General features: G+C 40.1%; 1 protein-coding gene across 1 annotated transcript; it reads right to left on the bottom strand.

The window, feature by feature from the left end:
• Window positions 1-1,255: 1,255 nt before the first annotated feature.
• Window positions 1,256-12,915, bottom strand: LOC120746736 (myosin heavy chain, fast skeletal muscle-like). Its single transcript, XM_040052181.1, has 40 exons — window positions 12,855-12,915; window positions 12,372-12,587; window positions 11,189-11,332; window positions 10,945-11,101; window positions 10,794-10,821; window positions 10,588-10,699; window positions 10,415-10,507; window positions 10,253-10,316; window positions 10,042-10,140; window positions 9,837-9,940; window positions 9,488-9,626; window positions 9,268-9,386; window positions 8,928-9,077; window positions 8,605-8,775; window positions 8,213-8,519; window positions 7,985-8,055; window positions 7,800-7,887; window positions 7,595-7,712; window positions 7,394-7,517; window positions 7,127-7,263; window positions 6,702-6,957; window positions 6,377-6,619; window positions 6,108-6,284; window positions 5,872-6,017; window positions 5,493-5,583; window positions 4,999-5,388; window positions 4,755-4,881; window positions 4,535-4,653; window positions 4,243-4,439; window positions 3,978-4,161; window positions 3,724-3,889; window positions 3,275-3,399; window positions 2,874-3,182; window positions 2,592-2,795; window positions 2,378-2,503; window positions 2,112-2,282; window positions 1,917-2,021; window positions 1,723-1,818; window positions 1,510-1,641; window positions 1,256-1,399 (listed from the first exon to the last, which is right to left on the bottom strand). Exons 2-40 carry the CDS (start codon window positions 12,573-12,575, stop codon window positions 1,379-1,381), a joined length of 5,814 nt encoding a protein of 1,937 aa, XP_039908115.1. The 5' UTR covers window positions 12,576-12,587; window positions 12,855-12,915; the 3' UTR covers window positions 1,256-1,378.
• Window positions 12,916-14,628: the final 1,713 nt, after the last annotated feature.

The raw sequence follows: 14,628 nt of genomic DNA on the forward strand, positions 1-14,628 counted from the left end.
TCATTTGAAAACAGTTTTGAAAGTATAGTACTTTGATTCAAAATACTGACTACTAAGGCAGTAAAATGGGATAATTTCTTTTCTCATGGACACAAATGTATATTGGAATCAATGTATGTATAGTACGTATAGAATAGCAGGTTCTGCAGAAAAATTGAAGATTCAATTGTTGTTAGTGGTGAATTGTAGATTATTTTTTATATGTTCTAATTGGTTATTTATAGTCTAATATATGTATTACGTTTTGCCATCTACTATATTTGACTCTTATATTTGATGTTTAATACAGATAACAATGTCATTCACTTGTAGGTATCCTCAGGACTTCATTCTGACACGCCTCCAAAAATGATGGAAAGAGCTTTCATGTGTTGAGACTGTAATAGATATTAGGTACTAGGAACATGAGAGTGTTCCTATGATAGCTTGGGAGGTATTCAATTCAGTTCAGTTATATATTGCTAAATTCCCACAACAGTTGCCTCAAAGCCTTTATATTAGAATATGAATATATATATATATGACCCTAAAATAACACAGAGAAACCCCAACAATGAGACAATCCCTTATAAGCAAGCACTTGGTGACAGTAGGAAGGAAAAACTCCCTTTTAACAGGAAGAAACCTCTGGGAGAACCAGGCTGAGGGAGGGGCAGTCAACAGCTGTGACTGGTTGAGGGTGAAGGAAGACAGGACAAAAGACACACTGTTGAGAGCGAGCGATTAATGGTAACTAATGATTAAATGCAGAGAGGTATATAAACATATAGAGAGTGAATAGGGTGAGTGAACAAAACACACTCGGTGCATCATGCGAAGAGCCCAGCAGCCTAGGCCTATTATAGTGTAACAATGTGAGGATTCAGGGTCACATGATCCAGCCCTAACTATAAGCTTTATAGTTAATAAAGGAACACATTAAGCCTAATCTTAAAAGGTGGCTGTATGTCTCCTGAATCCAGACTGGGAGCCCGTTTCACAGAAGAGGGGCCCTGAAAGCTGAAGCTGAATTTTGGACAAATCTGTTTGTGCCTGGAACAACTAAAAGCACACAAACTCTGTTGTTTGTGCTCTGTAAAATTTCTGTTTTTGAAAGGTGAAAATCCACATATGGAGACATGTAATCTTATGTATGAATGCAGCTTCATGCTATCACACTAGAACCAGACTGATAGGTTTACACAACAATAACCAGGGTGTTAGAGACTTTAAAAAGGTTCAGAGTCATTCAAAAATAAGAGCACAGAGACAAAAGGTGCATCAATCTAACTTTTATTGACTTTAGGTTGTCACAGCACTGTCACTTTGCTTATGCGAACAGCTAACAAGACAATCATATTGTATGATTTCTTGTTAATTTACAACCTTGATTTCTTCATCACTCCTCTGCTTCCTTGGTCTGAAATGACAAAACAGTGGCACTTAAAAATTTGGCTGGATAGTCTCGATTTTAACAGGATGAATATTTCTACAAATTTGATTCATGCTAGATATATTATTTTTTTTTACCTTGACAATTTCACGACTCTTCGCCCTGAGTTTGTTAACTTGAGACTCAGCAATGTCAGCACGCTCCTGAGCTTCCTCCATTTCATGCTGCACCTTCCTGTACCTGCACAGGTGACTGTTGGCCTGCTCCTCCTGTAGAAGAAGCCACAGTGAAGTTAAACCCTGTGCACTGAGTTATACACAGTGTGTTTCATGAGAATCAGGTCTACTTACAGCCTCCTCAGCCTGTCGCTTATAGGACTTCACTTTTAGCTGGAGCTTGTCCACCAGATCCTGAAGTCTGGCAATATTCTTCTTGTCCTCCTCCGTCTGTTGTAAAGCATTAATTAGTTATTCTGGTATAAATGTAATACTCATTTAAGCATGGTATTTTCATTACTGTGGCTTTGTAGTAGTAATCAGCTGACCTGATAGGTGAGCTCCTTTACTCTTCTCTCATATTTTCGCACTCCCTTGATAGCATCAGCACTGCGCCTCTGTTCAGCATCAACTCCAGCCTCTAGTTCACGGACCTTGACAAAGGATGTATGCAGTTATTTTTAACATATAAAATGTTTCCCCAGCTTACAGCGAATCAGTCAGATGGCTCTCATGAGACTCACCCTAGCCTCCAGTTTCTGGAGCTGCTTCTTGCCGCCTTTCATGGCCAGGTTCTCAGCTTCATCAAGGCGGTGCTGCAGGTCCTTCACTGTCACCTCCAGGTTCTTCTTCATCCTCTCCAAATGAGCACTGGTGTCCTGCTCCTTCTTCAGCTCTTCTGCCATCATGGCAGCCTGAAATTTCATATCATATGTATTGTTGTAACTGTTAGGCTAATATAGTTGCCAGAGAATGAGTTACTGTGTAGACTTTCATCAGGGTGGCTCACATCAGTGATGGCCTTCTTGGCCTTTTCTTCAGCATTTCTGGCCTCCTGGACAGCATCTTCCACTTCACCTTGGATCTGAATGAAATCAGCCTCCAGCTTCTTCTTGGTGTTGATAAGGCTGGTGTTCTGAAAGGAAATACAGGATAATGAATCACATATTTGGACTTTCACCCTTCAAATTATAAAAATATGAAGTTTTTGAATCGTAACTAACCTGAGAGTGCAGCAGTCCCACACGCTCGCTGGCATCAACCAGCTCCTGTTCAGCAATCTTGCGGCCTCTCTCTGTTTGCTCCAGTGCAGCTCTCAGCTCCTCGATCTCAGCCTGCATCAGGTTGTTTCTGCGCTCCACCATTGCAACCTGCTCCTTCATGTCTTCCTGGCTTCTAATGGCTTCATCAAGATGGAGCTGGGCATCCTGAAATGTGTAACGTTAAGAGGTATTAGTGCACACCTTTCAGATAGAAAGTTCGGGCAAATCCTTCAGTGGACCCACCTTCAGCTGTCCCTGCACATTTCTCAGCTGTTTCTGGGCTTCAGCTGCCTGGCGGTTGGCATGACTCAGCTGAATCTCCATCTCATTCAGGTCTCCCTCCATCTTCTTCTTGATTCTCAGGGCATCATTCCTGCTCCTGACCTCAGCATCCAGAGTAGTTTGCATGGACTCGATCACTCTCTGGCTGTTCCTCTTGATCTGTTCAATCTCCTCATCCTTCTCTGCAATCTTCCTGTCAACTTCACTCTTGACTTGGGTCAGCTCAAGCTGAATGCGGAGGATCTTGGATTCCTCGTGCTCCAGAGTAGCCTTTGAAAAATAAAATATTTACCATGTAGCTCCAGGATCATTAAAATTGAATTGTGCTGATTGGAGAGTAGTTTTTTTTTATCAAACAGTACCTCTGCCTCTTCAAGTGAAGTCTGGAGTTCAGACTTCTCTGTTTCTACAGTCTTTTTCGCTTTTTCCAGTTCATGAATGGTTTTTCCACCCTCACTGATTTGCTCAGTTAGATCAGAGATCTCCTCTGTAAGATAATAAAGAATAATCAGTTTAAAGTTTAAGCAGAATTCATTAATTTGTTTACTTTTGGTGGATCTTGATGTCTAATAAATGCAAACTTGCATTGATTGTAGCGTACAGTATAACATTTGTAAGACTTAAATCTCTGAGCAGTAGTGCGGGTCACCATCGCTTCTTCTAACATAAAATACATGAAACAATATTAGAAACTGGGTAAAATTCATGGGTATAATAATTGAAATACGTTATAAAAACATTAAAATTTTGCACAGTTAGCTTACTGTCTGGTATTTTTGTTAGTTGACTGAATATCTAAAGCTTTGCATACGTTGCAGGTTCTTGTTCTCCCTCTTCAGGGTCTCCAGGTGATCAAGAGCTTCCTCATATGAATTCTTCATCTTAAACAGCTCAGTGCTGAGAGAACGAGCTTCTTTTTGAGATCCCTCTAGTTCTGCTTGGGTTTCTTCATACTTCTGCTTCCACTCAGCAAGAATCTTAGATATAAGGCAGACCCATGTATTTGCATAATTCATGATTCATTAGCTTTGATTAAAATAAATAACTCAAAAATGAAAATGGTACCTTGTCAAAGTTTCTCTGCTTCTTGTCAAGGTTAGCAGCCAGAGCATTAGCTCTCTCCACGTCGATCATCAGGTCCTCCACTTCACCCTGCAGTCTCTGTTTGGTCTTTTCCAGAGAGGCACATTTTGCATTCACAGCTTCGATGGACTCCTCTGCATCCTGGAGACGCTGGGCGAGCTTTTTCCTGTTAACGATTAGTTAACAGACTTTATATTCTATTATATACATAGTTTGCGATAGGACAAAACTAAAACCGAAGACTTACTTTGCCTCCTCCAGCTCCTCAGTGCGCTGAATAGCATCGGTTTCATATTTGGTCCTCCACTGAGCCACCTCGCTGTTTGCTTTGGATAATGCACGCTGCAGCTCAGCTTTGGCCTCCTGTTCCTCCTCATACTGCTCTCTGAGGAGGTCGCAGTCATGACGAGCTGACTGGACAGCATGAGCCAGGGCGTTCTTGGCCTTACAGAAAATTGGAAAAAATTATTTAATTTATTAACTTAAATTGTGGTTTAATCAGCTCCGGGGTAGTGCAGGTGTTTTTAATGTGCACTTACTTTAACTTCCTCTTCAATGTGCCTCTTTAGCTCTTCAATCTGCTGAGTGTAAGCCTGCTTGCTCCTTGTCAGCTGAGAGATCAGGGCTTCCTTCTCCTCCAGTTGGCGAGCGATTTCACCTAAGGTGAGACAGAAAAAAAAGAAAAGAAAGAAAAAAACAATCCACATTTGAATATGATCATATATCGAATGAAAAAATAGCTAAAAATAGTTTTCCCACCATTTTCCGTTTGAAGCCTTGCCCTTTGCACCCCAATGTCATTCAGTTGCCGCACATGTTCATCATTTTTGGTCTTCAGCTCACTCAGCTGATCCTCCAGTGAGCGACACATTTTCTCCAGATTTGCCTGAAATGAACAAAAGCTGCAATAATCTAAAGTAATGGACACAAGAGCCAAATGTAAACGAACAGAAGGTTAAATGTATGTTTTCTCTTGCTTGTCAAATGTTTTACTTTATCGTACCTTGGCTTTAGCGATGGCCTCCATGTTGCTTGTGAGGTCATCAATCTCCATCTTGTACTCGCTTTTCTCTTTCTCCAGCTTCTGTTTGACTCTCTGCAGGTTATCAATCTGCTCTCCTAGCTCGGCCACGCTGTCAGCCTGCTTCTTGCGGAGAGCTGCGGCGGTGGCTTCGTGCTGCAGGGTGGCCTCTTCGAGATCACGCCGCAGCTTCTGAAACTCGGCCTCGCGCTTCTTGTTCATCTCAATCTGAACAGAAGTGGCCCCGCCAGCTTCCTCGAGCCGCTCACTGATCTCCTCCAGCTCTCTGGAGAGATCAGACCTCTGCTTCTCCACCTTGGCCCGAGCAGCACGTTCAGCCTCAATCTCCTCCTCAAGCTCCTCAATACGAGCCTATAATTTACATGTTGAAAGAAACAGACATCTAATCAAATTGTAATAATAAAGCTGAATATACTTGTTACTTGTAATAGACTTGGCAGCTTGCTGTCAGATACCTGCAGTTCTTTGATCTTTTTCTGAAGCTGAGCAGAAAGAGACTGCTCATCCTCAATCTTGTTCAGAAGCTGGCTTATTTCAAAATCCTTCCTGTGGGGAAAAGTTCAAACCAAATTTTACATCCACATCTTTTTATTTATTTATTTTTATTCTTGAAATAGGTAACCCTCATTCTGACTGCTGATTTTTACACTGAAATAGAGAGTTTTTGTTTTTTCACTTTTGCGGAAGAGTGGGCGAACCGTTCTGTTTTTATTATGATTTGTTTTTCAGTAACATATGCTGGTTGGTCGGGAAATGATCTTTAGCGTTGCTGCTGTCTGCTAAACAAATGCAGTTATATTAGATACTAAATTTGATTAATTGCATTTTGCTTACTTCTTTATTTTCTCATCAGATTGCTGCTTATCGTTCTCCAGATCCATGATGGTTTCTTGGGCCAGTTTAAGGTCACCTTCAAGCTTTCTTTTAGCCCGCTCAAGGTCCATGCGAAGCTTCTTTTCTTGCTCCAGGGAACCTTCAAGCTGTGTAAAACAAGATAAGATTTTATTTTGGTTTTGAGATTTTTGGGGTTTATAGTTTATTTTCAAGGAAACTCAAATTCCTATGCTCACATCGTCCACTTGCTGCTCCAGCTTGGTCTTGGCCTTCGTCAGACTGTTAACTTTGTCTTCCTCTGCCTGCAGGTCATCGAGGACCTGCTGATGGGCCTCTTGGAGGGCTTTCTTTTCTTTGGTCAACTTGGCAATTGTCTCATCTTGGGAAGTCATTTCCTCAACCAGGTTTTTAACCTATATTGACAGTATTTAAAAAAAACCAAAAAACAATGTATTTGCAGTTTGCAAACAATTTGACCTCAAAGCCTTGAGACTGATGCACCAACCTTGTTCTCAGTGGCATGTTTCTCCTTTTCCACTTTGGCCAGGGTGAGCTCCAAGTCATCAATATCCTTCTTCAGCTCAGAGCACTCGTCCTCCAGCTTCCTCTTCTTTGCAGTCAGCTCAGCGTTCATTTCCTCCTCATCCTCCAGTCTCTCAGCTGTCTCTTTGAGTCTGGCCTCGAACTGGATTTTTGCTTTAATGAGCCCCTCACACCTTTCCTCTGCATCAGCAAGGTTTTCACCTTCCTAAATTGATAGTAATATACAAATGGATTAAGATTTCCTTATTCATAAAGACAGTTCAAATTCCTTTGTTATTTTAACATACCGCTTGAATTTGGATCTGCAAGTCATTCTTCTCCTGTAGGAGAGTAACCATCTTCTCTTCCAGCTCTTTCTTTTTAGCCAGAGCCTTTGCCAGATCCTCTTTGGTCTTTTCAAAGTCCACTTTCATTGCGGCCATCTCTTTCTCCGTCTCTGCACTCTTCAGCAGAGGCTTAATCTTGAAGTACAACTTCATCCAAGGCCAGGTTTTGACATTCATGAATGAACGGATGTTGTACTGGATGGAGTAAATCGCCTCCCTGAGGATAGAAGATTGAGAAAAATTGGTATTTTTAGATCTGAAAAACTGTAATAAAAAACTATGGGCTGAACCAGAAAGAAAAAAATTAGCGCAGAAATTACATTGAAGTTGTCATCTGCATTTGTAAAAATCCCCTTTGGTGTGTAAAGCTACTATGCCTACAGTACCTGCGTTCCATCATCTTGACAAACTCTCTCCTCATGAGGAAACCTCTGCAGAGAGCCTGCGTCATTGTGACAAGGATAGCGAGTTTTTCATCACGCATCTCCTCCAGGAGACCCAGGAGACCAGCTTTGAAGAACACCTGAAAAATAGTCATACAGAGCACATACAGCATTGTCAAAAGCAAAATTGTAATACCTGCTTAAAGTATCCTGATTTAGCAGCAGTTTACTTAAAATACCAACAAAAGTTTGCATTTTTTGTTACTGTACCTTTGTGTGGCCAAACTTGTACTGGGTATGGTCAACATCAATGGAGCCCAAGAGTTTCTCTGAGGCCTTCTTGTTGTCGATGAACTGTCCCTCAGGGATGACACTGGCATTCAACACTTTGTATCTGATTGGGGGTACATGATGAATTAAGGAGAAGTTGATCTTTAGATTGTGACAAATGTCTTTATTCTTAGTAATCACCTCTGCTTGAAGTCACCGTAGAGGATTCTGCTGGGGAACCCTTTCCTGCAGATCCTGATCCCCTCCAGCACACCGTTACACCTCAGCTGGTGGATGACCAGGAAGTTCTCCATGAGACCTTAAACCCATATTAAATTCAGTCATGTACATGGCATTACATTTACCTTAAAATGCATTAATTTACATTATTGTTACCGGTCTTTACCAGGAGTTTTTGATTCATTTGGAATGAGACAGCGTACAAAATGAGGATGAGTGCTCCTTAAGTTCGTCATCAGCTTGCCCAGATTCTCCTGAAATATGAAAATATTCAAATTTTCACATGATGGAAAGTAAACCCTGGATGCTACCTACGCATCTGAGGAAAAAAAATAATATTTTTATGCTTACCCTGAAAAGAGCAGATACAGTCTGAAAAGACCCACCCTTTTTCTTGCCACCTTTCTTTCCACCTCCCTCAGCTGAAACATTAAATGTCAGATATACTTAAATGACTTTAAATATAATTTTTTATTTTATAATTTAATTATTTTTCTGTTCTGTACTAAATCTGATCATTTTGAAATATAATGAAAACAATAGAAACTTTGAATTCTGTCCTAAAAATATGATCATCACCTTCTGCAGAGGCATGTGACGCATACAAGAAAGCCAACAGCTTTGTTGAAGACTTCTGGTAGAGCTGTACCACAGAGTCGTTCAGGGGGTCTTTGTTCTTCTCCAGCCAGCCATTAACATTGTAGTCAACAGTACCAGCATAGTGCACCAGGGAGAAGTGGGCCTCAGCTTTGCCTTTGGCAGGCTTTGGTTTCTGGAAGGGGGCACTTTTGCCAATATGCTGGTCATAGAGTTTGTTCTTGAAGGTTATGTCTGTTGCCTTGGGGAACATGCACTCCTCTTCAAGGATGGAGAAGATGCCCATCGGCTGCCATGATGAAAGAAGCATAAAAAAACAGTTTCAAGTTGTTTTCTATTGTTTTATGTGTGCAAATAGACAGCACACGGCTCACCTTCTCAATAAGCTCAATGCAGGCAGCCAAGTCCATACCAAAGTCAATGAACTCCCATTCAATGCCCTCTTTCTTGTACTCTTCTTGCTCCAGGACAAACATGTGATGGTTGAAAAACTGTTGCAGTTTTTCATTGGTGAAGTTGATGCACAGCTGTTCCAGGCTGTTGAACTGAAAAAATACAGATAAGGTCAGCAAGCGCACCGAAAACAAGACTGTGCTTTTATTCTTGACATACCCTAAACCCTGAACTGTTTTGAAAATGTTTTGTATAATTAGCAACATGAACATAAGACTATGCAGTGTTAGTTCTGCATACTTACATCAAAAATTTCAAACCCAGCAATGTCCAGGACACCAATAAAATAGCTTCTTGACTGCTTTGTGTCCAACATCTCGTTGATTCTGACGACCATCCACAAGAACATTTTCTCATAGACGGACTTTGAGAGAGCATTGACGGAATTGTTGACCTGATTTTGAAGTGAAGGGATATTGATTTTATCATTAGTGGTTATAAATTTAAGAATAGTGCCATTGTAACCTATTGGTAAAAAAGAAAGCCTTATCAGTATGTATTAGTGTCTTGAAGGGTTTGGTTTAAAGACACTGTCTTACAGGAAATCATTTGTTATTTGTGTGTTTTCTTTGTAACATCTGTACCTGAGGAACAGTTTGACCTTTGGTCACATACTCGTTCCCAACCTTCACTCTCGGGTAGCACAGTGCTTTTAGCAAATCAGCCGAGTTCAGACCCATGAGGTAGGCGATTTTATCTGCAACTATATGAACACAAATTCATGAATAAATAAACCTCTACCTCAAAGGTCCTATTTCAAGTGACAAAATCAGCAGTGCTTAAAGTGCACAATGTTCTTCATACCCTCAGTGCCATCTGGCTCAGCCTGCTCTTCTCGCTGCTTCTGCTTGAACTTCATGTTTCCGTGATGCATCACAGCTCCGGTCAGTTTATACATGCCAATTTTCTCGTCTGCGGTGAAGCCCAGGATGTCAATGGCAGTCTGTGAAATGATGAATAAGTTTTAATAAGCACAAACAGAACCCATTATATTTTAATGTAAAATAGAAAGCTGTTTTTGATTCAGCGTTTATTACATTTTTAATTCAAACTCCCCATTAACAAAGCCGAACATAAATATGATGAGCTTCATGGAGTTCTGTGTATATAGTTATTAATATTAGTGAAAGGTCGTGAGTGAAGCTGTTCTTACGTCAGTAGCGATGAATTCTTCAATGTCATTGATACTCTTGACAGTGATTTCACCCTGACTGATCATGGGATAGTCGTATGGGTTTGTGGTGATCAGGAGAGCCTCTAAATGAGAAAAACAAAATACATAAAACATAATGAACAATACATATATATATAAACACTATATTTTGTTTTTTGGTGTCATTTTGGTATAATTCTCTAACCGATGAGCTCAGGTTTGTGGCCCGTTGTGAGCTGATAGAAGATATGGTAGCTCCTCTCAGCAGAGAGCTGGAACGTCACTCGAGACTTCTCCAGCAGATCTGTACAGATTTAAGTTTCGTGGTTATCACAAATCATCTTTGTAGCAGTCAAAGCAGTCTGATAATTCCCTCAAAAATAAATACATAAGTAAAACCAAAACAAAAATCATACATGTTTCAATATCAGCCGAAGCCAGTTTTCCAGTTGTCCCAAAGTGAATTCTGATAAATTTTCCCTAAGCAGGAGAATAATGTTTCAATTATAAATGCAACAGTGAACATGAACTGTGAATTTTTACCACAGAATTAAGGTAAAATCACCAAAATAACTTACAAAACGTGAAGAATTGTCATTCCTCACAGTCTTGGCATTACCATAAGCTTCCAACAGTGGGTTTGCTGCAATGATTTGGTCTTCCAGTGACCCCTAAAGACACCGTTCATGAGCTGTGAGTACAGGAATTCTTTGATTGATTTTTAGATCTCATATTTTGCAACTTCATCTACCTGCATTTTGCCGGGAACTTGCTCGGTTTTCTTTCCTCCAGCCACTGCAATTGTTGCAAAGTACTGGATGACACGTTTTGTGTTGACAGTCTTTCCTGCACCAGATTCTCCACTGGTTAGAGTAAGGAGTTTTAGAGTTGTAATTTCGATATTGCAAATAATACTTTTGGAAATGCTCATCATATAAAAGCATGCTTTGTACTTACGTAATCAGGATGGACTGATTTTCTCTGTCTGTAAGAGACCAAAATCATCAAGCTAAAATAATTCGTTCACTTTTGAATTGCAGCTGTTTTATTTCTGAACTGTAGCTTACAAAATGATCAGGACACATTGTATCTTAAAAAGGTTTATTACCTTGGAGCATGAACTGATAGGCGTTATCAGAGATGGAGAAGATGTGGGGTGGAGCCTCAATTCTCTTCTTGCCCCTGTATCCTGCAACAACCATTGAATCATACACTGGGAGCCACTTGTAGGGGTTCACAGTGACGCAGAACAGCCCAGAGTAGGTCTGTGGAGTCAGAGAGGATCATTTATGATGCAGATCTTCCTTTTGTCATGAGCACGAGTATCAGCTATGGAGTTCTGATCAACTCACGTAGATCATCCATGCTGCATAGCGCTCTTTGAGGTTATACAGCACAGAAGGCTCACTGAGGTGGGTCATCATGGCCATGTCCTCAATCTTATCGAATTTGGGAGGGTTCATTGGGAAGACTTCATCTTCTTTCACAGTGATAGTCTGCCAAAGAAGGCACAAATGTAAATTCAGATAGAATTAAGCAGTTTTGTCTAACTTGTGATATTTGTTTTTAATCTTGTTTGTTTTATTCTCATTCTTATTTTGAATTATTCATTTGGCCTTCTGATCAGTTTTTGACTGTGGAATACATCCAAATGGGTCCAAAAAGCTACTTCTTCTTAGTCTACTTTGCACAAGGTTGTATTTCAGATTTAATATGTGGCAAGAATAGCATTGTCAGAATGAATCGGACAATGCTATTCTTGCCACACTCATTCACCCATTAAGCAGTGACAGTTAACAGTACTTGGCTTTTGTTACTCTTCAAGTAGTTCATGCAAAGATTTTGCTGTCTGTTTTGTTCACAACGATGAAAACCGGAGGTTTTACCGTATCTCAGAAGAAAGGAGTGCTAGTATTCTTTGGTGTATTTTTTAGTGATTCAGGTCTGGTGTCAAACAACTTTGAACTTTATCAACAGTGAAATTCTGGGTATGTCTGGCCTTGTTCTTTCTGTTCTTCCTCCTTCTGAGAAGTGTTTTAATTTAGCATTATAGCTGCACCTGCATTTTTTTTTTTTTGGTTTGTTTGTTGTTGCTGTTGTTTTTTTTTACAACACCAGCTTGGTTCAACTCCAAAGGAAATTCACATCACTGGCTTGAATTGAACCAAATGAAACTTTCAGTCTAACCATTATGCTGAGAAAAGCCCCTTCTTTCTTACCATAACAACTTGAGTTATGACATTTTCACTCAGTTGTGATGCCATGTTTTCTGCTATCATGTGCTGAAGAATGGCTTCAGGGCAATCTCACAAGTTTAAATTTGATTGCTGAAAAGAGTTTGTCAGATTCTGAAAATTCCAAATATATCTTACATGTCATGACTTCTTGTGTTACATGTAAATATACCCAAACCTCTCTGGTTTCAGATATTTGGACCATGCTACATATAGTTAACATATCCATATAGTTATTCATAACTTGAGCAGTCTGAATTCACATTTGAAGCTGCACAAATTCAAGTGTCACTACTCTCACCTTCCCGCACAGAGTGTCCACGGTGGCTTTGCCGCCCTCTCTCTTAATAAGTTTCCCCTTGAGGTACATTTCTTTGGGCTCACTCACGAAGTATGCTGTTTTAGCATCAAATGGAATATTTTGAGCTTCAATGCGCTCTCTTTCTGGCTTGCGGAGAAACATGGCCGCCGCGCCAAAACACTCCATCTCTGCGTCCCCACTCATGATGACCCTTTACTGCAAGTGAGGAAACAAGAGAGGAGTCATTCATCTTATTTGTCAGCAGTGTATATATTATATATATTCACACTCTTATAGCTACCTATACAGTCAAACATGCTATTCCTTTAAGAAGAGAAGGCTTGAGAGTAGCTACTCTCAGAGTAGCTACTCTCAAGCCAGGGATTCAATAAGTACCAACAAGAGATGCTCATAAAGATCCGCTCTTGTGTCTGTCCTACTCATGCACTGGTACTGTTGATCACGAAAACTGATCACATTTACCTTGGAGGACACCAGATGAGAAATGGGTATTCCTGTCAGACTTCACTGCAGACTTCTGAAATAAGGAACAAAGATTCACAAATTAGACAGTTAAGTCAGTGGTTCTTTGTTTTAAAATAGTATTAAATAGAAATTAATTTTCTATTTTTTTCTAAAGAAAAATCTGTTTGGAAACATAAAAATGTGAATAACCAGCCTGATTCCTATGATATGGCAAAGTACTGGAATAAATGACCTCCACAAGATACTTACCTTTGCTGGGTGCCTGTGCTTGGTGGTGGCTTGCTCTTCCTTTTATATCAAATGATGGGAGCCTATCACACGTGGGTTTCTCTATTTGGTCATGCTGTGTGGTGTTATCCTTGTGCACCAGTTCTTTCCTCCGCCTCTGTCGTCGCACAGTTTATGTCTTCTGGACGTCTTACATGCCAGAATTCCTGTACCTGTAATTACCAACACAGTCAGGTTGTGTTGCCTTCAGCAAAAATACGGAGATGAAGCAGCATTTCGAACTCCATACTCCTGTATTATTTTAAATTTTATGTAACATACGGATGTGCAGTTGGCTTTTGGTTGTTTATGTGTAGCACAGATAGGAAATTGGCTCATTTTTGGCTAAAGTCAAGTCAGCAGTTACAGACAGTCCAAAGGTGTGACTAATGGATCTTTTTATTGGTCTCTGGCACAACAGTAGTCCCTCGAAGTGCTTTGGGGAAGCTTTAAAAAGTCACTGAGGTACTGTTTCAGAGGCCTTACAAGTCAGAAATTATTATAAAATAAAAAGAGTGCCAAAAAGCTTTAAAGAAAAGGAAGGATTGCCAAGGCATTACATTTTACAACAGTGCCAACAGCTGTTCTTAGTCTTGTTCTTAAGGGACACACAAGGGAGACTGAGACAATCCCTAAAAGTAGAGCAGCAGAGTACCAGTTCTTCTTCCTTTATGTTTGAAAAATGACCTCATCGTGGATTTTTCCTGTGAATCTAAGCGCAGCGAGTTAACACTGTTTAGGGCATTCAATTCCATATTGTTTGTGTTTGTTAGATGCTTGTTGAGGCTTTTGTCAAGGATGGCAAGCATGCAGACATTTTTGCCAAGACTATGGAACATAGCCGGCACAATTAAGCGTGGGTAGAAAGCCATTGGGCACTGTTTCCCTGGAAAGAAGATCAACTTACAGCAGTGAATAAGAAGAAGACATTCTAAAGCACTTACCCACAAGATATAATGAGCCCCTGTCTTCATTAAACATGTGTTACACGATACCTGCTCCGAAATCTTCTGTCTTATTAGGGCAAAACTCAAATATAGCATCAGGCTTATGTTGATACTAAAGTCAAAAGCTACATACCTAGCAGGCTTATTGTATTTTAATGGACTTTGATCTACGCCTGACATCTTCTTCATTTGTCAAAGAGTATCAGCTGGGCTGTGGATAATAAACCAAGGTGAGTGCTGGGTAACATTCCAGTCTGTTGGCTGAACACAAAGAAGCATCCTTGTGCTTGTGTTCAAATGTGCAACACTGCACTGTAAGTATTGTACAGTTTAATCTGATGTGTAGAACAGTGTTTTACCTGTGTTTTGTCATTTTTAGTTAAATGTGAAAACCTAAGGTCGGTGGAGTGATTTTTTTTTAAACTATGTGGTAGAGTTATATTTTGTATGTTGCGTTATGGCAGCCATTCAGATTGTTGTGTGGCATATTGATGCCATTAATTGCAAAGCCTGGAACTCAATTACTAAAGAATGTGTTATTATTTCATTAAGAGAAG

This window comes from Simochromis diagramma, unplaced genomic scaffold (genome assembly GCF_900408965.1).
Source record: "Simochromis diagramma unplaced genomic scaffold, fSimDia1.1 OVJJ01000389.1, whole genome shotgun sequence".
Classification (NCBI taxonomy): domain Eukaryota; kingdom Metazoa; phylum Chordata; class Actinopteri; order Cichliformes; family Cichlidae; genus Simochromis; species Simochromis diagramma.